At 46.4% G+C, this 23,036-nt stretch overlaps 5 protein-coding genes across 5 annotated transcripts; 1 reads left to right on the top strand and 4 right to left on the bottom strand.

Annotated features, from left to right (window-relative positions):
- Positions 1-819: 819 nt before the first annotated feature.
- Positions 820-4,882, bottom strand: N7529_002065 (uncharacterized protein; the record flags this gene model as incomplete). Its single annotated transcript, XM_057237596.1, has 4 exons — positions 820-2,957; positions 3,141-3,147; positions 3,207-4,744; positions 4,801-4,882. 4 exons carry the CDS (start codon positions 4,880-4,882, stop codon positions 820-822), a joined length of 3,765 nt encoding a protein of 1,254 aa, XP_057102283.1.
- A 1,305-nt stretch (positions 4,883-6,187) lies between these two features.
- On the top strand, positions 6,188-6,724 carry N7529_002066 (uncharacterized protein; the record flags this gene model as incomplete). Its single annotated transcript, XM_057237597.1, has 1 exon — positions 6,188-6,724. One exon carries the CDS (start codon positions 6,188-6,190, stop codon positions 6,722-6,724), a length of 537 nt encoding a protein of 178 aa, XP_057102284.1.
- Positions 6,725-8,274: 1,550 nt separating this feature from the next.
- On the bottom strand, positions 8,275-12,242 carry N7529_002067 (ABC transporter transmembrane domain type 1; the record flags this gene model as incomplete). Its single annotated transcript, XM_057237598.1, has 12 exons — positions 8,275-8,506; positions 8,587-9,018; positions 9,110-9,737; positions 9,788-9,852; positions 9,908-9,958; positions 10,016-10,087; positions 10,137-10,260; positions 10,316-10,624; positions 10,723-10,885; positions 10,954-11,645; positions 11,703-11,936; positions 12,008-12,242. 12 exons carry the CDS (start codon positions 12,240-12,242, stop codon positions 8,275-8,277), a joined length of 3,237 nt encoding a protein of 1,078 aa, XP_057102285.1.
- A 1,727-nt stretch (positions 12,243-13,969) lies between these two features.
- Positions 13,970-14,734, bottom strand: N7529_002068 (uncharacterized protein; the record flags this gene model as incomplete). Its single annotated transcript, XM_057237599.1, has 1 exon — positions 13,970-14,734. One exon carries the CDS (start codon positions 14,732-14,734, stop codon positions 13,970-13,972), a length of 765 nt encoding a protein of 254 aa, XP_057102286.1.
- Positions 14,735-16,144: 1,410 nt separating this feature from the next.
- On the bottom strand, positions 16,145-18,356 carry N7529_002069 (uncharacterized protein; the record flags this gene model as incomplete). Its single annotated transcript, XM_057237600.1, has 5 exons — positions 16,145-17,364; positions 17,416-17,450; positions 17,517-17,989; positions 18,058-18,271; positions 18,319-18,356. The coding sequence occupies 5 exons, from the start codon at positions 18,354-18,356 to the stop codon at positions 16,145-16,147; spliced, it is 1,980 nt and encodes a 659-aa protein (XP_057102287.1).
- Positions 18,357-23,036: the final 4,680 nt, after the last annotated feature.

The raw sequence follows: 23,036 nt of genomic DNA on the forward strand, positions 1-23,036 counted from the left end.
GATAGCTATAATCCGCCCTGTTATCCTTGAAAGAGAGTCTGAATATAGTTTTCAATAGGGGGTTCAACTTGAAATATTCCGACCGGAACAATCTTGGGGGACTAGAAATTATGTAAGCTTTTTTCTAGTCCCCGTCAAATCTTTTCTAGACCCCCTCAGCTGGAACCCGCAATTTTGTTGCTTATCTAGAGAAAGAGCCGGGCACTTGACTAATACAATAGTGGCATTGCTTACGGCAGTCCATTTGTTGCGTGTTCAGTCTCGTGAGGGGGGCCTTCATTCGTGTCAACCACGACAAAAGTCATTGTTAGAGTATAATGCGTGGAATTTCTCCCCAATAGTTTGGGCTTCACACGAATAATGATTTTGCTTATTCGCATTCGTGAATACCCAAAGAAGGCATAGGATTTCTGAATGTTAGCTGGTGTCCGCTCGACTTTGATGGTGTCAGTTAGGTGTGTTAAGTGAGAAGTGATAGGAACTGCCGCCAAAAAATAGATTTCAACCAAAATTCGCGACTTAATGGGCCTCCAGAGGGTAGCAAATAATTATACGAATAAACCGAGTTCATCCGTATTCGTGTGTAGCCCTACCAATGGTTGAACGTTCGGTGGACTCGGGAGTATTATTAGGTTGACTTTCATGAGGCTTGGTAAATCTAAAGTCTCTCTTGATTTAGGGATCTGTAGGCTGAACTTTTCTGAATATTAATGATTCTGACTTCTGAAGACGATTATAGAAGACAGTTTACACATGTCGAATACATGACGCGCTGCAAGAAAGAAACCTCGGCAAAAAGTTCGGTAATATCAATGCTAATCAAAAACCCGAGACAGGATTGCGCTCCGAGAGCGCAAGAAATATGACACGACCTGATGAACAGCCGACCGCCACAGTCGTTGCAGAAATAGCAAAAAGAGAGGGATGGGCCGGTCGATATTCAGCAGGCAACCACATGAGGTTGAGCCCGTTATAGGTTATCCAGGAATAGTCATGATTTAGGCCATACCCATATTGTTCTGGCGAGGACGGCGAAGAGTGAGAAGTGGATGGGACAGAGCCAGTGGATAATGTGTTGAATGTACCGAATAATGTGTGTATATGGTTGAGATTGTCCTTATCAAATTCAAGGAAGCCAGGGGAGTTGATACAGAGCGTTGAAGCGCACTGGCCGGTGACTAGATCCCAGATCTTGACGGTGTTACCAGCGGCCCCGGATGCGAGTCGGCTTCCATCTGACGACCAGGCAATCGAGAAGACCGGTTCAGTATGCCCTTTGAGGATTGACACGTACTGGCCGGTGGCCGGATCACAGATCCTCACGGTCTTATCCCGGGACACTGATGCGAGTCGTCTTCCATCTTGCGACCAGGCAATCGAGTTGGCCCAGCCACTATTCCCCTCAAGGGTTGACACGTATTGCCCGGTGGATAGATCCCAGAATCTGACGGTGCTATCAAAGGATGCTGATGCGAGTCGGCTTGCATCTGGTGACCAGGCAATCGAGCCAATCGAGTCGCTATGCCCCTCGAGGGTTGACATGCACTGGCTAGTGACCGGATCCCAGATCCTCACGGTGTTATCAAGAGATGCTGATGCGAGTCGGCTTCCATCTGGCGACCAGGCAATCGAATTGACTGAGCTTCTATGCCCCTTAAGGGCTGACGTGCATTGGTCAGTGACCGGATCCCAGATCCTAACAGTATTATCAAAGGACGCTGATGCGAGTCGGCTTCCATCTGGCGACCAGGTAATCGTATTGACTGAGCGACTATGCCCTTCGAGGGTAGACGTGCACTGACCAGTGACCGGATCCCAGACCCTAACGGTGTTATCAAGAGACGCTGCTGATGCGAGTCGGCGTCTATCTGGCGACCAGGCAATCAAACTGACTGAGCCACTATGCCCCTTGAGAATTGATACGCACTTGTCAGTAGTCGGATCCCAGATCTTAATGGTGCTATCATCGGACCCTGAGGCAAGTCGGCTTCCATCTGGTGACCAGGCAATCAAATTGACCGAGCTACTATGCCCCTTGAGGATTGACGTACACTGGCCAGTGGCCGGATCCCAGACCCTGATGGTTTTGTCATTTGACGCAGAGGCCAGTCGGCTTTCCACTAGCGACCAGGAAATTGAGTTGATCGAGTAATCATGCCCTTGGAGGATTGACACGTACTGGCCTGTGGCTGGATCCCAGACCCTAACGGTATTATCCCAGGAAGCTGATGCGAGTCGGCTTCCATCTTTCGACCAGGCAATCGAGGTGATACGGTGAATATGTCCCTCGAGGGTTGATGCGCACTGGCCGGTGGCTGGATCCCAGATCCTGACGGTTTTGTCATGGGACGCTGAGGCCAGTCGGCTTCCACCTTGCGACCAAGAAATTGAGCTAATTGGTTCGCTGTGCCCCTCAAGGGTTGATGTGCACTGGCCGGTTGCTGGATCCCAGATCTTGATGGTTCTGTCATGGGACGCTGATGCGAGTCGGCTTCTATCTGGCGACCAGGCAATCAAATTGACTGAGCCGCTATGCCCCTCGAGGGTTGATGTGCATTGGCTAGTGACAGGATCCCAGATCCTAACGGTGTTATCAAGAGACGATGATGCAAGTCGGCTCCTATCTGGTGACCAGCAAATTGAATTAACTGAGCCGCTGTGCCCCTTGAGGGTTGACGTGCACTGGCCGGTTGCTGGATCCCAGATCTTGATGGTTCTGTCATGGGACGCTGATGCGAGTCGGCTTCCATCTGGCGACCAGGCGATCGAGTTGATCGATTGACTATGCCCCTCAAGGGCTGATGTGCACTGACCAGTGACCGGATCCCAGATCCTGACAGTATTATCATGTGACACTGATGCGAGTAGGCTTCCATCTTGTGACCAGACGATTGAAGAAACCCCGTTGTTATGCCCCTCAAGGGTTTGAAGACATGAACTCCAATCCTTCTCTATCACTGGGTCGTTCAAAATCCAGTCAGCTCTTGCCTTTTGATAACATATTCTTGTGAGGCTCTGTGCTGGGCTGAAGACGAGAGATGAACTATATACTTGAAGGGGGCTGATTTCAATTGCTAGCCTGTGGTATCTAATGAACCGTGAGGCGTCTATTACTCGATCTAAAACGGCTTGTGGCTCACTCCTTTTCTATTACATTCAACGGATTGTCAGACGCGGCAATACATTCAAGTTGAGCAATCACTTACCTGAAGCAAGCCATCAAGCTTAAATAAAGCCGATATGCCTTGAGATATGTTTCCCAGGATGCTAAGGGCTTCGAGCCAGTGAAGATATTTCTGCTGCAAAAAGGCATCCACCCATCCTCCCTCACAGCCGATATCGCAGTATTTATCATCTCCACTGTCCTGAAAATGGTCAACCCAATAGACACAGGCGTATCGCGCAGCTGCTAATGGATCTGGAAAAGGTTTCGTGACTTTCTCGATAGAAAGTCCCGGAAATTTCAGGTCAAATATATCGCATCTAAGCGTCCTAGACATGGTTCTCAGAGAATGCGAGAAGATTTCATAGTGTCTAGCTTCCTTGCCTCTAGGAAAGATCTCATTTCGTGCCTCTCTGAGCAAAAATTCCTGTGCAGACTGGTGAACGAAAACAATCGTGTCTTCGCGCAAAGTCAGGAACGAGCCACACATATCTATAATGGCTGATAGGGCTTCGGGATCACCAGTGATATTATCAGGTAACTCAATCAAGGAGATAAGTTCATTGAGCGCAATAGGTCGATACACTGTTGACATAACGGCCAGTATTTGCTTACAGATCTCGGCATCTTCCGACTTGCAAACCTGATCGAGCATCCGAACGTACAGGGCATTGAGTCCAACAGGCAAAGCTTTTAGCTTTTCAAGTGCATGCCACCGCGGTGTTCTAAGAAGCTCTTGGCAGACCAAGGCTACCCATAGGAAGGTGCCTTGCGAATTTGACGCCAAGTGACGTAATATCGTATCGCGTACTTCATCTCCATGCTTTTTCACGTTCGCTAGATGGTGAGCTTTGTGCCAAATGAATTTGTTCACTGCTTCGGAGACAAATGTCTCATTTAGTTCCAATGAAATCGGGACCGTCTGGGTCGCTGTGCCGAGACGCTCTTCGATATCAGGCCAGTTACGGCTCGAGACAATCCACTTCACGTGTGGGTAGACGGTTGACTCTTGGATAATCTGGACAATCAAGTCCAGAAGAACAGGGAGATCTGCTGTACATTCATCCAGCGCATCGATCATTAAGTAGGTATCCATTAAGGTTGGGTCTCCTAGGATATCCGTAAAAATCCTCCAGAGGGCGTTCCATGCGTTGATATCCTCAAAGAGGGCTTTTCCCGCTTGGTCGTATCTATTCCGTACATGGGCGAGAAGAGATGGCTGCTCCTGGACAAGTGAATATATCAAGCCTCGGAGAACAGCCGTGGCATTATCGAGTCGTGCGTCGGTAGCTTGACAGAAGAAAAACGAGATATTCACAATGGCCCCAATTGATCGTGTCAGCTCCTCAATGATACCGCACATAAGCATTGTCTTGCCTTTTCCGGGATCACCTCTGATCCAAAGGAGACGGCTGCTTTGATTGGCTTGCCATTGCTTATACTCCTCGTTGTCTAGAATCCAGCAGTATGAGTCCTTGAGCAATCCTCCGTTGGTGTTCTTGATACGGTCTTTATCGTCGTGGGGATTAGTTACTCGCAGATCCCGCAGGCACGCTTGATTTAATGATGATTCCAATTGTACTAAGGCAGTCACACGAATCAGGCACGTGCCATTAGAATTATCTTTTCCCACTTACGGAACTGAGCAGTGATATGACCATTGTTCTGCCCCACTTGGATTCCAGAGTTCTGACCAGTATATGATATCGTAGATGCCATGGTTGCAGTCAGGCCATTCTGGGAGTGAGTAGTGATGAACGCACGGGTGAGTCGCCAAAGTACCCCGCCACCAGGTGACCTATCAAGCTACGCGAGCAAGGACCCACCAGATTAGATCTCAGGCTCCTCGTTCATTCGAAGAGGCAATACTTTCTTTGGCTATTACTACAACGAGTGGTAGTTGCACAAATTTAGCCACAAATACTAGTATTTCGCAGGCCCTTAGTCGAAGACTTTCCTCCTGCTTGTCTACAATATTTTGGCAGGGATGTTCACTAAGTGGCAAGATCAGTTCATCTCGAGTAGTGCTCGCAACTTAATTTATGATGAGAAAGCTCGCTTTGGGAAGTACACTTAAATAAAAAAAAACACAAAAAGATTCGACGTAAATATATGGAAATTAAATTCATTTGTTCTTTTCGACCATGCTATAATCGGATTGCCGAGACAACCAATTACAGCCAATGAATTGGTTGTCTCACCGTAATTTTGCCTGCCTGTTGCCCTCATGTTTTCCACTTAACAACTTCCCACCTCGACACATATGACTCCGGAATGGGTGAATATTCACCCTTCGTTAGATATTCTGACGCGGACAGACCGTACGATGCTCCCTGACAAGCTACCTTACAATAAGACCAATTACTAAGCCAAATAGATCTGGATCTCCCTGCCTCATTCTCACCCTCGAAGCGAAACAGAGTCTAGATATCGAGGTCGAGACGCAGTGCTTCATCACTATCACAATCACGCGAGATGCAGATGATCCTCAAAGACAACCATGTATCATCCACTGGGACCCTATCGAGGATGGATTTGGCCAGCCGGGTATAATGCTACTACTCCGTTCCAATTTTCTTTACACGAAAAAACTGCAATCCCTTCAAGTCAACCTGGAGCAGTTACGGGCAAACTCCTTTCACCCACGAGAAGTGAACACGTCAGATCCGTGCTTTAAACAATTGAGCCCAGGCATCAGCGTCTTCTGGGAGGTGGCCTTACCATCTGTCTACTTCGATTTGTTCCAAACAGGAGAGTTTTACGATATATTTTGGTCAGGCGGCCAAATTTTTTTTATGGGACTGGGGTACATTAGCGGAGCACAGTAACCGCACACTCGGCCCTAAGTCCTCTGCAGTGGTACTACCCGGCGGGTCAGCACAGTCATTGGCCATTACCGCTGAGGAAAGCGATATAGACGATGTGGGCCCATTGTCACCTTCGCCTGAACCTATTTTGCCACCTGCTAGGATGAGAGGCGCCCCAATCTTTAGCCTTAGTATTTCCGGACCTACTACGCAATCGATGAAAGATTGCACTCCAGGGGGTAGACTGCGTTATCCTGTCACAGCCACACTCTCGTATGACACAGCTCCGGATACCTTTGAGGGAAAGCCGATTACATTTCATACGTTCATATTCAAAGGTTATGATCGCCGCCAAGACGGGTTCCGGCTCTACTTTCGAGAAAAAGACAAGGACGACTGGAGGCCATATGAACTTGGGGGGCTTTTTACGCACCACATGTACAGATTCTCTACTACCACTCCGAGAAATGTTGGCCATAACGACGGGGATGATTTCGTGGCCCTGATGCCTGGTGATTCGTGGTCATTTACGCGGGAGGTGAGTGACTTCCCGAAAAATATTACGCCCGGTGATAAATTCCGGTACGGGTTCAAGGGAGCTTCAATTGACTGGTGGGATTGGGGAAATCTTCATGATCATCAAGATACTGTGGTGTGGGTCAATGGCAGTGTCTCTCTTCCGACAGATAATGGACGCCGGCCTGAACTTGTGGTGCCGGCTAGTAACTGGATCGAGTTTACACTAATTAAATGAGATAGAGATACAGATAAATTGCGGATTGAAACGTCTAATGATAGCTGGACGTATCTTCCTGTGCCGGATGCCCTAAGAGCGGCTCCGTCTCGCTTTCTCGTTGTGTAGTGGCTTTGCTCGAAGACGAGCGATGCAAGGCCAATAACAGTAGCACCGCCTGGCCAAGGGCGAAGACAAAGCTATCAATGATAATCCAACCGATAGCCCCGTTTCAAATAGAAAAGGTGGTCCAATTAAGATCCCGTTGACCGTCAAAGTCCTCATATGGAAATGGAGACTATATATCCATGTCACCGAAACTAGCGTGAAAACAATAGCTTGCATGGTCAGACCCTGAAAGCTCAGCGCATTTGGAAAAGGTACAGCCAAAATCTCACGAGCTTGACGATAGATTCCCCAAACGCCTCGAGCCGTAAGAATCGGGTAAACCAGCATAGTGTGCAGGGCGTAAAAGACTGCTGACCAGAATCTCCGAGCTTCATTGTCGATGGGTGAGATGGCATCGCTAATCAGAGGAATGATTGAGACGAGGAGGAAGCTGGTGTATTTGGCGACTAAGGAAATCCGGCTGCCGCTGTTGTTATCCCACGGGGGTACCTGCAGTCTAGTAGACTGCAGGTTAGGGTTTTCCCTTTACTATGGGAGGAACGGTGGGTCCGTCGTTACACTGCAGATTCTTTTCGTTGTTAGACTGGCAAGGTCTAGAGGCCTCAGATCGCTCTGAAAATTTGGGAAGTTAAAATGGAATATATGAATTTGTCCCCATTTGCATCGGAGCTTGCACAGCCCTCAAATTGTCGAGAAAATGCTGATTGAAAATGCCAGGTTTTTCGAGATGTTTTGATGGGGTGCGGTAATCTGGAGCTGCGACTGAGGCCTGATGCAGCCACTCGGTCACCACGATAAGATAAGCGGGTCGCATCCTGACTTCAGGTAAACTTCGGACCCCCACTGCCGAGGGCTACAGACCTCCGATGGATCTGAAATTTACCGAGGTTATAATACAGAGTGTGGGTTCGACGACCCGATTATGCTCAGAAGTCAGTGATTTGATTGTTCGCGCGGAAATATCGGGCGACTATACACCTGGCATCGGACCACTCTGCACAAATGATTTCACAAACCCAGTGATCGCAGAGCCGGCGAACATTCTGTTGATATAGACTCTCGGATGCCCCGCTTTCTCTAAGCCAGGGTTGGCAGACATCTCGTATTAGAACACGCCATAATGAAATACTCATAGCCTACCTTGGACCGTAAACAACGAAGATTGCCACTAGATCCCATTTCGGATAGGGTCTACTCGGAAGATCTTACTGAGAAACAACCCTTTGAATTTGGGAAGAGCAGAGAGAAGAAAGATTCGCATTCAGATAGCTACTTGATGATCAGCCGTATTCTCCATACAAGACCTTACCGATTTGCTCATTGTTAATTCAACTCGATCCTTGTGTAACGAAAAACAGAGACCTTTCTCCAGAGCTTGCTTGCTGCTAGTAAATACCATTGATAGATACATAGTCTGAAAAATGGATCTTGTAAACTAAAGATCATCTACTAGTAGATGGCTCTTGGAAAGCCAAATATAGCTTCTGTAGGTCCGAATACCTCTGCAGCAACACTTCAGCTTTATCGCACTCCACAAGTTCCCCATGCTTGAGCAAAATCACCCGGTCGAACCAATGAATAAAACGTTGCCGATGTACCACCGATATGATAGTTTGCTGAGAGAATTCCTTTTCAATAATGTCCTGCATGATCGCCTCCGTTTCCCAATCGACGCTGACACAAGAAAATCATTAGTTTCTACCTCAATGAAAATCCAGAGATCCATAATATAATAGAACGATATTAGCACATACCTGCTTGTAGCCTCATCCAAGATCAACAGAGAACTTTTCTTCACAAGGGCCCGAGACAAGGCAAGCAATTGCCTCTGTCCGACCGACCAGTCCGCAGTAGAGAACTCCATGTCCAAGCCCCGTTTGGCGCGAACTTGATCCCAGAGGCCCACCTTCTCAATGGCACGGACCAGTTCCGCATCGCTCACGCACTGGTGAGGATCGAGATTGAAGCGGAGGGTTCCTGGCGTAAAAAATGGGTCTTGGGGGACAACGTTGATGCGCGAGCGGATGGTGCTTCTCGGGATCTCGGCGAGGTTCCTGCCGTCTATTTCGATCCGTCCGGACTGAAGATCAAGCATCTGGAGCATCGCCATGATAAGTGATGTTTTTCCACTACCAGATGGTCCGCAAATGGCGATTTTCTCCCCCGGCTTGATGGTCATGGTAAGACTTTTAAGGATCGGAGTAGTTGAATGGCTGCCTGGCTTAGCTTTTGTACATATAACAAAGATAGCCCCCACAAAAGCGAGATGATACATACTCATATCCAGCGGTCATGTCTGTGAAATTTACCTCACCATGGCAAGGCCAGTCAAGCGGCAGTTGAGGAGCAATTGAAGATGCTACACGGCGTTCTTCCGAGGGGATATCTTCTATAAAGCGCTGGACGCGCGTGACGGCCCCGATAGAGGTTTCAGTCATGGTCCACATCTTGAGGGCATTTGCCAAGGTTTGATTTAGTGTCAGTAAAATGTTAAGTGCAACCCCAATGGATGCTGCATTGAATAGATCTTTCAGGGATGTGACCATGGCGATCAGAATGACTGCGATTGCCCCAACAGTCAAATCCAAAACCAGAATCAGCCATTGCTGGATACTGTAAAGCATGTATACCGGTCGCTGCGATCGGTTCAATAGGGAGTGGCTTTTCTCTCGCAGCTGGTGCCCCCAGTTGAAAGCTCGGATGCTTGATATGCCGTGGATAGTCTCGAGAAAGTGTGTGTAGAGAGGTGCTTTGGCCTCAATGTCTAGCAATCGGACCTGTCGGGATGTGCGCAGATAATATGACTGAATGAAGAATAGAACCACACCCAAGAGTGGGATCGAGGCTGCCAGGTATCTACCAATGGCACAGATGATAATAATGTTGATAAAAACATAAACGACATCTGCCGAGTGAGTGAGCCCCAGCATCTTTATATCGGGGAAGGGTTAATACTAGTCACGCAGTTAACAGCATATATCGGTAGCATCATATCAATAAGTTCCAAATCTTGACTGAACCTGTCTCAGATGTATCAGAAACAACGGACGCAGAAGATTGTAAAATTAACAATACCTATTCGTTATTGAACCAATGTCCACACTTTGGTAGAAGCTAATCGATGCCCTGCGGTAGTAAATATAAGTATGAACAATATATGGATGTTGGACTATGGTAGCTCACCTAAGCGCTGTCTTGAGAAGATCGGAATGCAAATTCAGCGAAGTATTGTTAAGGGCTGGAACAAAAAGCAACCTGCGATCTCCGGTCAGCTCTGAAAACGAATCGCATCTAAGACACGTACCAGCAGCCAGTTACGAGACTCAGAAATGCCAACCCAAATATCAATCCGTAAACACCGAGATACATCCCCAGCTGCTTGTTAGGTTGCTCTTCATTTGCCTCAACCCACCATTGAATCCATAATGCTAGAAGAAGTTAGATTTTCTTTCTTCTAACCAATATGATTCAAACCAGACAGACTTTGAAAGCTGGAGCAGAACGCCTCAATAATAGTGAAGGCCAAAAAGGAGACCAAAATTCCGTATCCCGCGCTCCGAAAGTAGTATGTGTACACGGGCCAATTTCCGTTCCATTTAACACGCATAGCCTTTTTATCCTCGGCTGTTTGCACAGCACTGCTGGTGTGATCTTTGTTTTCAACAACCGTGAGGCGGAAGTTTGACTTCTCAACCGTCGCAAGGGGAGGATTCGCCGCTGGTTTCCTAGATTGTATCTCACTGTATGACCCCGAAGCTGTGATCTTTCTCGCGTCCATAATCACGATTTCATCTGCATGGAGTAGCAACTGATCTATAAGTTCTCTTAGAGCTGGTTCTTGATCGCGTTGCAACAGGGATTACCTGCCCTCAGGGCATCTCAAGATATACCTGTACTCATAGCGAGAATGACCGATATCCCCGCTTTTTTAAAGTGGCCGTCTTTGCCTAAAAGCCGGTTCGAGATGAAAGCAATACTCGTTGGGTCGAGCCCGCTGAACACATTGTCCAGGATCACAACGTCAAGCCTAGAGTAGACTGCCCGGGCTAGCGCCTAGAGATAAGAAGAGAGGACTCATCAGTACGTGCAAAGATAGTTGCATGTTATGCAGATTGACTCACAATTCGCTGCTTTTGGCCTCCACTAAGTGAGATGCCGCCGCTTCCAGCTAGATGCATGTCACCTTCCACAAGAGCCCCGAGTTCCTGTTGCAGGCCACACGCCTCGCATGTGAAGTTATACCATGCTTGGTCAAATTCCAGGAATCCGATGATATTGGCCCGGATGGTATTATTCGTGATCCACGGAATCTGTGGACAATAGGCCGCTCTTGAGAATGAGGCTGTTCTGGAACCATCTTCAACCATGTGCTGACTGAGGATGCTCTCAACCAGAGTTGACTTCCCACATCCAACAGGACCGACGATCATCGTAATGCCCTGATGAATATTGAGATTCAAATGGCGAAGCACGGGATCTTTGTCCGAGGACCATGCTATGTTTGCATCTTGGAATGAGATCAAAAATGGACAGAACTTTTCAGATGACGGGACAGGCTGAGTCTCATCTTCGCATTTTGCGGACGAAGAGGTGCATTTTGCACAATATGCTTCAATCCGGTCAAAGCAAGCGATAGCTTGCCATAGTGCGGGCATCACTTGGCAAAATATGAGTAGGGGATTTGTGAGAAGAGAAATCAAAGCGAGGGATGTGAATGCCTGAGCAGAGAGAATTGACCCATCGTGTCGCACAACAGATATTATTGCGTAGATTGTGAACGTAGCGAAGGGAGCGAAGATAACAGGCACGTTGGCTGAATTCAACGTCAGTTCATGTCCAAGTGACCCTCTCATGCGTTTCGGGTACTCACAGAGCGCAACCTGCCATATCAACAACTTCCGGAAAGTGACTGAAGTTGTCACTTCGATTTCACGCAGACGTGACACTAGAGGTAAAATGATATCGCCAAGCCCGAGCATTTGTACAGCCTTCATACTGCCTAAAGTGTTTGCTGTCACTTCCAGTCGCTTTTGTACTCGCTCGATCCATTGTTTTTGCGCCTGTCCAGAAAGGTTTGACACTGGTACCATTACCGCCACGGATCCTGCAGATAAAGCTTCTTAGCAGTTTCTCTTGAACCGATATATCTGTCAAAATGAGATGAGGAATTGTTACCCAGTGAGATGACAAGAGGTATAAAGCAGGCAACCCCGATCTCGCGCTTTAATAACCAAATCGCGATCCCCACCTCCATGATAGTCGCCCATGCCTCATGTAAATTTTTCAAGTTAGCCACTATCCATTCAACATCGGTACCCATCAATGTAATAGCTGCGGAATCAGTCAAATCAGCCTCAGTCATCTCGATAGTCTGGTCATAGATCATAGATATAAGACCAGATCGCATCATGGTGAGTAAACGGTATGTCTGGCGCCAGTATACGGCTTTAGAGATCTTCTTGCGACCGTTAGCGAGACATGCTATATTCGCAGTGCTGAATGCATACCTACCGCCAACCCCAGATATACTAGAATATATGCGCCTATGAGTCCAGTTCCGTAAAACTTAGGCTCTGACGCTGATGAGTCTCCGATATATTTCAGAGTTGCTGTAATTAGAAAAGGCTGTGCAAAGGTAAAGCAACTATAGGCCAGGCGTGAGGGGATCGAGGAGACATAAGCCCATCCGTATGCACAAAACATAGCTTTGACTAAGCGATAATGACCGTTTTGGCTTGCAAAGTCCCAAGACTGTCGAAGTTTACCGCCAGAGCATTTCCCTTGAAGATTCGTGTCAATTTCCGGAACATTCTCGAGCTCGAGAGCTTCTTTATACCCTTTCTGGAGGAATGGCAGTACCCAGATAAAGAAGCATCGGCTCCAAAACCCGACCTTTCCTTCATCGGTACTGCTATAGTGGTGAGAGTCCAGAATATTGATTTTTGGAACGGACTCAAGGGCTACAATTGCCACAGTCAAAAAGAAACCGGCTAGCGAGAGATATCGACAGACTTCAACGGATGGGATTTGCCATAGTGAGCGCAGCTGAGGCAGTCTGCAAATGCTAGACGCCGAGAAATAGAGGACGAGGAGATTTGAGGGTCTCACAGATCTCTGGTCCTCTACGAAGGAGGCATATGACGCTGCAAATGTTGCTATGATGTTGAGTATGACTGCTAGCAAGGAAGCCTGGGTATGAAGGGCCGATTTCCGGACTTGAAAAGCCGCAAACAGAACCTGGAGAACAAATAACACGGTGATAAGGCACTGCTTGAGATTAGCCATAGTCGGGAAAGGTTTAAGGAGGGACCTTTACTAGCTTGCAGACCGCTAATTTGTATGAGGTGATTTTGACCGGTTCGTGCCGAAGAACCCAAAGTCGTATGGGTAAAAGTATCAAAAAAACTGCGGCTGGCAGAGATGTGAAAAATATGTCTTCAAATAAGAGCGTAAAGTCAAAGGTACGACAATCGATGCTGACGCGAGGGCCGAGGCGATTGTCGAACAAGCACAAGCTGGTTGCCATTAATATTTTCCGAGGTATGTTGTGTGTCCGAGTAAATTTGATTGCATTCGAGGAAAATTACTTGATTCCATGGGATACAGCGCCGATTTATTAATACCAAGATAGATAGCTACCTCTAGGACTGACTCGGAGCAACCGCAATCAGTTGCCTGTTTAGGAAATATCTGTTGTTGAACTCCGAAAGATGCATACCCTCTTTATTCCGATCAAATACTTTTATCGATGTAATGGGTTTGCCTAAGATAAGGTCTTTTGAGTCTAGACCTCGCCAACAGGTCGCGGGTTGAGGTTTACATAGCACCTTTCCTGTTTGCAGATTTTGTCAAAGCCTATATTCAGCGACTATGTTTTCTCCGAGATTTCTTGTATGTAGTATGCACACTAAATCGGGAGGTTCACAGCATGGTTGTGTCAGAGAAGTTGGCGATGTCGATATTCACAGCGACCCTTCTACCATATACAGCTATCTACACAATGATCAAGGAATTCGGAAAAAGGCACGCAGTATATACAGGATTATTTCCCCACAAAATCCGCATGAATAGTAATGCTCACCGCGCGGCGGAAGAGATCAGAGAAAAAATTATAGAAAATTTTCAGCCTCCTAATGCTTACGAAGTCTGCCCTTGCTCGTGATGATGTTCGTGCTCATGTCCATCTTCGACTTCATTAATTCCTGAACTAATCATCACGGGCACCTCCAAAAGCTGTTTGTGAAACATCGTCGGTATCATAATCAGCCGCCTGCAATGTCGGGCATGAGCGACACTACCGAACCTCCGTTCCATTACCACCCCCATTTCCCTCATTCGTATATACTTTTCCCCGTAGAACATGCAGTATGCAATATGCCAGTCTCTCAGGCTCCAGAAGCTACTTTTGCTGTCTCCAAGAAGTGCAACCTGTGCCTTTCCAATCGGGGTGGTTCCGTTTGCATCTGCGTAGTAGGGCCCGGACCCATCGGAGTTCGGACCCGATCGGTCGAACTCCGCCGTCAGTTCATCGTCCCGGCAGTGAGGGGCCAGCCAAGCTGTAGCCAGTGAATCGTACACACATTGCTCCGAAAGGGCTTCTTGGACGCTGCTCCCACAGTCACACAGGTTCATTGTAGACCCCAGGGTTTCGGGTCTGTATACGTCAGGTTTGGGTGAAGGCAGTCCAATCAGGTGAAAAGCTTGAAGGCAGATGGACATGAATCCCCAAGAAGCTAGGAGAACTGTTGTAATTCGGGTTGCCGCACTCAAGCATCGGCTGTGGCGTCGGTCGGAATGGTACAGCGGCAGTTGCTCGGTGGGTTTGATACATTCTTCGTCACGAATGATGTTGGCAGAGGGAGGTCTGCCCTTAGGAAGAAAAGGCATCTCCATCAAGTCCATCTGGAATGGTACGAGGTAAAACGTGTCTATAACCGCAAGAAGGCGATTGGATCGCTGTGGTTACATCAAGTTCTGTCCCAAGGATAGACTATTATCATGGGCAACAGCAGGCAAGCTTTCGAAACCAAAAGCAAGCAAACAAAAAACACCTTGGTTTTGTGCAAGCGTTCTGAATATAGTGGCAATCAGCGAACAGCGCCATAATGCGTCGTTCTTAAGGGTTCTAAATGCTCAAAGCTTCTCATGGAGATCATACAAGGGCAATAGAATATGACGATGTGAATATTGTATTGCGGACGGAGGAGAAAAGGAGAAAGAGAGAGATAGAGCGAGAGATATCTATCTATCTACTCCATGGGGGACTATCCCAATGTGGGATGTCACCTGACAGCTCATCTGGTTGGAAGCCATGGGTAATGGGCACACTCGCTTTGTTGTTAGGGATGCTCGTCTTCGAAGTTCCCACTACGTTGTCGAAACTGTTCCTGGCCCAGTCCAGAACCTCAAAGTGGGGAATGTTGCGTTTAGGGAGAACTGTGACGATGATCTGTCTTTTGCAGTTGTCGGACAAGCTGATACAGATAGAACTCTTCATAATCCTGATAACAAGATCGGTGCATCTATTCCTCGTCAACCATAAACTGCACTCCCTGGGCAGAATGCTCATCGCCCCAAGAATGTCACATGGTTCGGAGGACTGGTGCGCCTATCACAGGCTACGGAGGGTCAATATACGATGACACCGATGACGAACTTAATGCATTACTTTCAGCTCGCGGAGCTCGAGTTGGATGGATCGTTCGGCGACGATTCTCTGGACCTTTTCAAGGATTCTTACTATGTTTCATTAGTTGCCAAAGACCCTAAATCTGATCAATCCACATATACAGCCTCATCATGCTACCTATGTCCCATAATAAGTTGGACTGGATCTCCTTGAACAGATGAATACTACTATGATTGGCGATGCCGCGGGTTGAGAGGTACCATCTCCTCTCCCACTGTAAATGCGGGCGGTACTGTAGCACTCCTGTGCGAGAAGGAGGATAGATACGCCGCTAACGAGAATCGAATTGCACTGGTGACAATTTTCGGACAGGTGAAAGCAAAGAGATATTGGCATCCGCTGATAGCACGGGAGAATAAATTATATATCATCTAAATATTTGGAATTGATATTTTTACTCAGCATATAAAAATTTAATATTGTTTTTATTATCTAACATTTTCGTCGAATAATTTTCAGCTTTAATTTTGTCGTTTTGTCGTGTACCTGTAATTGAGTCTCCTTGCTCGTCCATTTTACTCCAGTCTCACATTTTTATTGTTATATTAATATATTCCAGTCAAGCGATTGATATTTTGTTCATTTTATCCTCGATTTCTCATCTTATTTATTGCGCGCTTATATTAAATCGATGCCTCAATGCCATTCCCAGTTGTTTTAGTCACAAGAACGTCATCAAAATACCGCGTCATTCCCCGGACATCTTCCAGTCGACCTACCCATCCGATATATTGATCAGGGCGAATTACTACCAGTGCGCCGAGGTTTCGGTCAACTCCCCACTTTTCATAAGCTGTCCCGTCACAATATCTATCAAATATACACGTATCATCACACCAGATCTTTTCGTATGCATAGCCTGTTGTCGTGCTGAACGGACGTAGGCAATCTGGAAAGTCGAAGAATCCAACTTCTTTCCATGGAGCGCAGTGGATGGTGAATACATCGATGGGACTCACAAATCGTCCCGTAATTGCAGCATAGCGATCCAAAAGTGGAACGCTCGATTCAGGCTGCCTGCTCAAGGCCTGGCTCAATGTCTCGACGCGTTGCTTTTGAATTGGGTGATGCACATCGCCAGCCAGCACGAGAACGCGAAAGCGGCCGTCGCTTTTCAGCAATCTTGTTGTCCACTGCGGGGCCCCATCAGCCTGGTTGCGGAGTTTGACAGGTCGAACCCTCTCCCCAGGAATCATGTTTTTAGCAAATGCAAATCCAACATCATCTGGAGACTTCCAGACGATGTTACTAGCAGGGTAAAACACCTTCCACCCATCGGCGAAATCTTCAAAATTCTTCGCCATTCTAGTTAATGATTTGGTCTTTGCATCGCCCTCTCCAGTCTGCTCCTTAAGAAACATCGTCACCCAATTGCGATCAAAATCGATGAGCATTTCAGCCAGCGGGTGTCTTTCCAAATCATAAGTCTTCAGTATCTCCAGCTTTGCAGTGCCCGCCACTGCGAGTGCAACTTTCCAGCCAAGATTAAACCCATCCTGCAGACTCATATTCATACCAAGCCCCATCTTCGGCGAGTGCGTATGTACAGCATCACCAGCAAGGAACACCCTGTCTCCCTTCGTGAACTGTGTTGCGATCCTTTGTCCCACCTGGTACACTGTCCACCAATCGCAGTCCGTGAAGTTGAAGGTAAACGGGGAAAGAATTTCTTGTATCCGCGATCGGATTAGCGTTAGCGTTATGATTGATCGGTCGAAGCGATCGCCTGTGTTCGCTTCACAGACGTGTACTGGGACATAAAAACGGACCAGTCCGCGCTCTCGCGGAATTACTAAGATTGTTCCTGCTGCGTTGAAAACTACGCCGACACGTCGAATGTCCGCTGATAGGTGTTTAGTAGAGTTTTGAATGGAAGGGGTTCAGTTATACTCACGGAAGTTGCTGATAGGTATCACATCTACCACTCCCCTATGATAAGTGTCTCTCAGCTTCTGTGGCTTAATGAATCAGTGGGTATGATTCGGTGGTACTAACCAAACATGATCGGTATTAGAGCCTTCAACAGGGATACCCAACTGTTTTCTAGTCCAGCTGTGAGCACCATCGCACCCGATCAGGTACTTGGCTTTGACATTCTCGAATTTTTCCTCCTGCTTTTCACGCTGGGTCAGATCTTCCCAGTCATCAGGAAGGAGATCTTCGCATTTCAACTCGCTCTTAGTTTCTTCCTGGCCAGACTTTGGTGTATTCAAGTCTTCTGGACTGAGAGTTCGAAGCTTCACAGTGATTGGATATGCATCAGCATCATCTGCCAGTTTCTCATCATACTCTAACGACTCGGTGATAATACCCCGTTCCACTCTCAAATCCGAGTGCTCATGAATACTGTCAAGGATAAATCTTTCAATGCGGCCTTGGCTTAGACGAGTATTCTGATAGGGTGATTCATCCGGCTTGGTCATATCCCAAAGCGATTGTCGGATGAGATTTCCTTCGCCGCCTGGGCCCTGTTGTTCATGGTGTCATCATTCAAGGCTTGTCGTTTCACGGAAAAATAAACATTAAACTTCCGTACCCAAATGTTGATTTCTGTGGATGAAGATGCCTCGTGTAAAACACGATGCTGAAATCCCATGCTATCGAATAGCTCCAGGGTGCGAGGGCGAAGACCATCTGCATGGCCTACGAAGACTTTCGTGCTGCGTTTGTCGATTATACGTGCGTTGATACCACAGCGAGCCATCCAGTATGCGGCCATGAGGCCCGATGGGCCCGCTCCAATGATGAGCCTGCAGACAATGAACCTAAGTCGATCGACACAGATGGGGGGTCTTACACATCAATTTTAGACTCAACACGAGTTTTTCTGTTCATTATGGGATGTTTTTTATCGCGATAGCTTTGTATAATTTGTTGGATTCCCGCGATTTCTGTGAGGAGAGAAAATCGATTATAACATTTTCAGAGCTATTATATATTGCGAGCATTGATCATGCTGTGCTACGACATCTTTCCCCTGATATGAGATACCCTTGACAATGCGTTATTTTATACCGAAAGCTATTCCAACATTATTGCCAACCCCGATTACAATATCCAAGCAGTCCCAGTCACTTCGGGCAGATGCCTGACATTTCTTCTTCTTCCACCTGCCTCGTTGATAAGCGACCAGGTATAGAACTGAATTACTCGGCGTTCTATCCATCTGGTGTAAGATTATACCAATAGTATGTTGCACAGCCAAGCACCGACATACGATGTTGTATGCGACTTTCGTCCCAAGTTCGGCTTACTTGGGTGTTCCGAGGTGATTTAGGCTAAGAGCATAATAATTGATTGCTTGTACGTAGGGGTCAACCCAAATAGGTCACTCTCAGCCGAGATATACTGAATGTTGGAGGTTCGTCTGAGAGTTTGTAAACCTTACTGCTCTTTGTCTGACGACCGTACTCTTCGTGTGAGATACAACAAGGATCTAAATTACTTTTGCACTTCTAAAGGGTGATATAGGTGGGGAAACACGCTCCGGTGTCAACATCAAGTTGACTTATTTGAATGAATGTTTCGAGTGACACAAGTCTCGGGGAATTCGAAAACTCTTTCTAAAACCTTTTCCTAGCCGTGAAACGCAGTGACTACTTGTATACTTTAGTAGCATCTGTTTCGAGCACAGTTGATTGTGACAATGTTCTTTGCAGGATTCAGCTTATCCTAGGAAATAGCTGCTATGGGGAGGGGCGTTGTCGAGCCTTCGGACAGCGGATAAAAGTAGTTGTAAACCGGCAACCGCGACCTCTAAATGAGCTTTCGTTGCGAGCTCCGGATAAGTTCAAAAAGAATATAATCGTGTAAAAAGAACAAAGAAAGCTTAAACAGAAGCACAGAACAAGAGATACAAAGGAAAGTGCACCGAGGAACTGTGAGACACCAATGGGTCTTGGGAGGAACACATGGATAATGGGGATAGAGCCTGATACAAGAGTATGGGGTGGTCTTGTAGTGAACTAATAGCTGCCTCCCTTTGGGGGCAGCGCACTGCGACAAAATACAATCTGTTCTATGTGGTCATATAGTAATCATCAATTGGCATCTATTTCTCTAAATTGTTGATCTCACTTATGCACTGCTATTGTTGGGTATGCCAAAGAATACATTGTAATCCAAAAGTGTATGATAGGCATGAAAATAAGTGAGAAAAGTAGTTCATTGTAGACTTTGACAAAAACTGTAATTGGGCCTAACACCTCACCCCAAAAACCCCTCATTCGAAAATTGTATAACCCACTTTCATGTATAAAAATGACCAAAATGCGACTGTGCTAATTAGTATTACCTATACATTTGTGCATAATATTTTTTAAACAATGGTGTAATGGGTTCTTGGCAATGCCAAGATTGAGGTAAAAATGATTTTTGGCACTCTAATTTGTTGTCTCTTATCTACGTCGTTGCTCCATTAGGGATAGCTTTGTTTAGGTCACGTGATAACGACAATCAGCTTGTGTGATACTCTAAGGATCAGATGGTTTCTATTGGATGCCCAAGGCACTGAGTATATAGTGTCAAAGCATGAATACGCATAATAGACCGTACTTAAGCCTATCTAAGGAGGTGTGCACCTTTTTGGCCTAGCGGTCACGAAAACGGCGTTTTTTTCTATGCGACATAACGTGATTCCCGGCTACGCGGTCATCCCGGCTACGCGGTCACCCCCTCAAAAATTCCGTCTCCGTAGTAACTCTCTGTTTTTAAACAATCACCATGCCTCCAAAACGCTCGCAAAAAGCACAAAAAATCATTGAACAGGAGGGCCGTATCCTATTAGCTATAAAAGCTATTCAAAATGGCAGATTTACATCGGTCGCTGCTGCTGCTCGGTCTTTTGATGTTCCACGTACGACTCTGAGCGCTAGAATCAAAGGGCGAACAAATCAGTCCGATACTCGCTCAGCTCTGTATAAATTTACTCAGCTTGAAGAGGAATCTATCCAGGATTGGTTAATATCTATGGATCAGAGAGGTGCAGCTCTTACAATTTCTATATTAAGAGATATGGCTTGTCTACTACTACAATCCCGCGATTCGAGCTCCTCTTCTAACCCTCCAACTGTGGGTAAAAATTGGCCAACGGAGTTCATTAAGAGGCATCCAGGCCTTACTACTCGTTTCTCACGCAAATATGACTATAAGAGGGCCGAGAATGAGAACCCAGCCATAATACTTGAGTGGTTTAAATTGGTTGAGAAAACAATCCGAGAAAATGGCATTATTTCGGATGATATCTATAACTTTAATGAATCTAGCTTCGCTATAGGGATCAATACAACTACAAGGGTTATTACGCAGGCATTTTTCCATGGTCGGAGAGGTGTTTTACAGGCTATGAATCGTGAATAGGTCACTGTTATCGAATCTATCTGCGCGTCTGGGAGGGCCCTTCCACTATACATCATCTTTAAGGGCAAAAACTTTATGGCTAGATGGTTCGATAACCTTCCAAAGCAGTAGGCTCTTAATGTTAGTCCTAAAGGCTGGACTAGCAATGAAATTGATTAGATTAGCTTCAAAAACACTTTATTCCGCATACAACAAGCCAGACAAAGGGGAAGTTTAGACTTCTAGTCCTTGATGGCTATGACAGCCACCTTACTGCTAGATTCGACCAGATCTGCAAAGAAAACAACATTATTCCAATTTGTATGCCTTCGCATGCCTCTCATCTTTTACAGCCTTTAGATGTTAGCTGTTTTGCTGTTTTAAAGAAGATTTACGGCACAGAAGTTGCGGAGTATATAAGATTAGGCATCGATTCTATTAAGAAAGAAGACTTCCTAGAGATCTTTCTACAAACACGAGGGCACGCTTTTAAGGAGACTACTATTCAGAATGTCTTCGCAGCTACTGGTTTAGTCCCTCTAGACCCGAGTCGTGTGCTAGAAAAGCTCAATATTCGTCTTCAATCCCCACCCCTCCCGAATCGACTAACCTCACAAGGTTCAACTTCTAATAGCAATATTTCAACCGGTATCCCTCGGACAATCAAGCAACTTAAAAAACGGAAATCTAGGCTCGATTCTGGTCTAAGTTCAGCCACAGATAAGATCTCTTCGCCTACAAAACGAGATCTTCAACAGTATTATAATATGACTGTCAAGATGCTTTATTCGCAGATTTTAATGAAGGACGAAATCAAGCGTTTACGGGAGGCAAACAAAAAACAGGTGAATAAAAGAGCTAGATCTAGGAGGCAAATTACTCATGAAGGCAGTTTAACCGAAGTTTTGGATATCATGAATCCTGTTGGTGGAGAAAGAGGTTGTGTAGGTGAATATATATCTAACCTTACACCTGCTCTACAACCCCAGGGTGAACCTACACTTCCTGTTTTGCCCTCTGTACGCCGGCAAAATACATGTTCTAAATGCGGAGGAAAAGGGCATAGGTTTACTACATGCCAGCAGAAGGTTTAAATTGTCAATTTAATGGTATTTTGGATGTTTAATTGGAGTTTAAAAAATATAGAAGATCTGAATTTTTGATGGGGTGACCGCGTAGCCGGGAATCACGTTATAGTAATCACTAATTACATAATAATGCCAAGACATCGCTTCTTGAGGAAACCTGGTATTACTTGTGGAAAGTAGTGCCTGAGGCATCAGCATGCCTCCGGCCCACTTCCTGCCTCAAGTTCTGCTGACATAGCAGGACCTCGAAACCGTGGGGATCACACTTGGCACCCTGTGTCAAGATTCTAGTAGTCAAGTGAATATTTGATTGGCTGTCTCATCGGCCCCGCACCTTATGACTTGAGCCAAAGCTTCCCCGAGATTTACTCAGCTTGATGTGGTATTATCTCAATTGTTCACTGGCCGTAGAAGGGATTTAGGCTCATCTTTCCCATCCATGCTGAGTTCAAGTCATGCCATAGACTAAAAAATTGTTTCTGGTTGCTGCTAGTCCATGTGAGCGCTATGTATCCTCGAAGCGAGGTAATCTGGTCGAAATGGGAAGAGAAGAACCTTCTCTTATGGCTGGACGCTCATCGGGCGCTGCCGTGGAAAGCCCGCTCTCGCGCATATCATGAGCAATATCAGATTGACCGAAGCGTTGAGTCTCTGCGAGGGAAAAAGTACTATAATCTACGTAAGCACCGTCGCACTGTTTTTAGATCGCCTAAGCTCCTAGCCTACCGTAATCGAGCAGGAGCCATTCTTCGCTCCGTCGGCCGTAAAGCTTCATTAGCGACTCACCCGAACAGAAGGCCTGCGCAAAGTGATATGGTAAATTACTTTAAACAGTCCTAAGGACCGAGCCTAGCTATATCGACAGCGTTGTGTCAACAAAGACGAAAGGTTCGAGACCAGGTGAGAACTGATCTTTACCAACCATTTATTACAAGCTGAACATGCATCACGCATCACAGGCTGCGCGATGCCATTACTCCGCCATGTGAAGAAACTCGATCGTCATCGCAGATTTGGGACTATGTACGTGTCTGTGTAGCCAGGAAGCTGAGATACCGATGAGCAGAACGTCCATACTACCAGCGGTTCG

Source organism: Penicillium soppii (assembly GCF_028829465.1).
Source record: "Penicillium soppii strain IBT 18220 chromosome Unknown utg000002l, whole genome shotgun sequence".
NCBI lineage: Eukaryota > Fungi > Ascomycota > Eurotiomycetes > Eurotiales > Aspergillaceae > Penicillium > Penicillium soppii.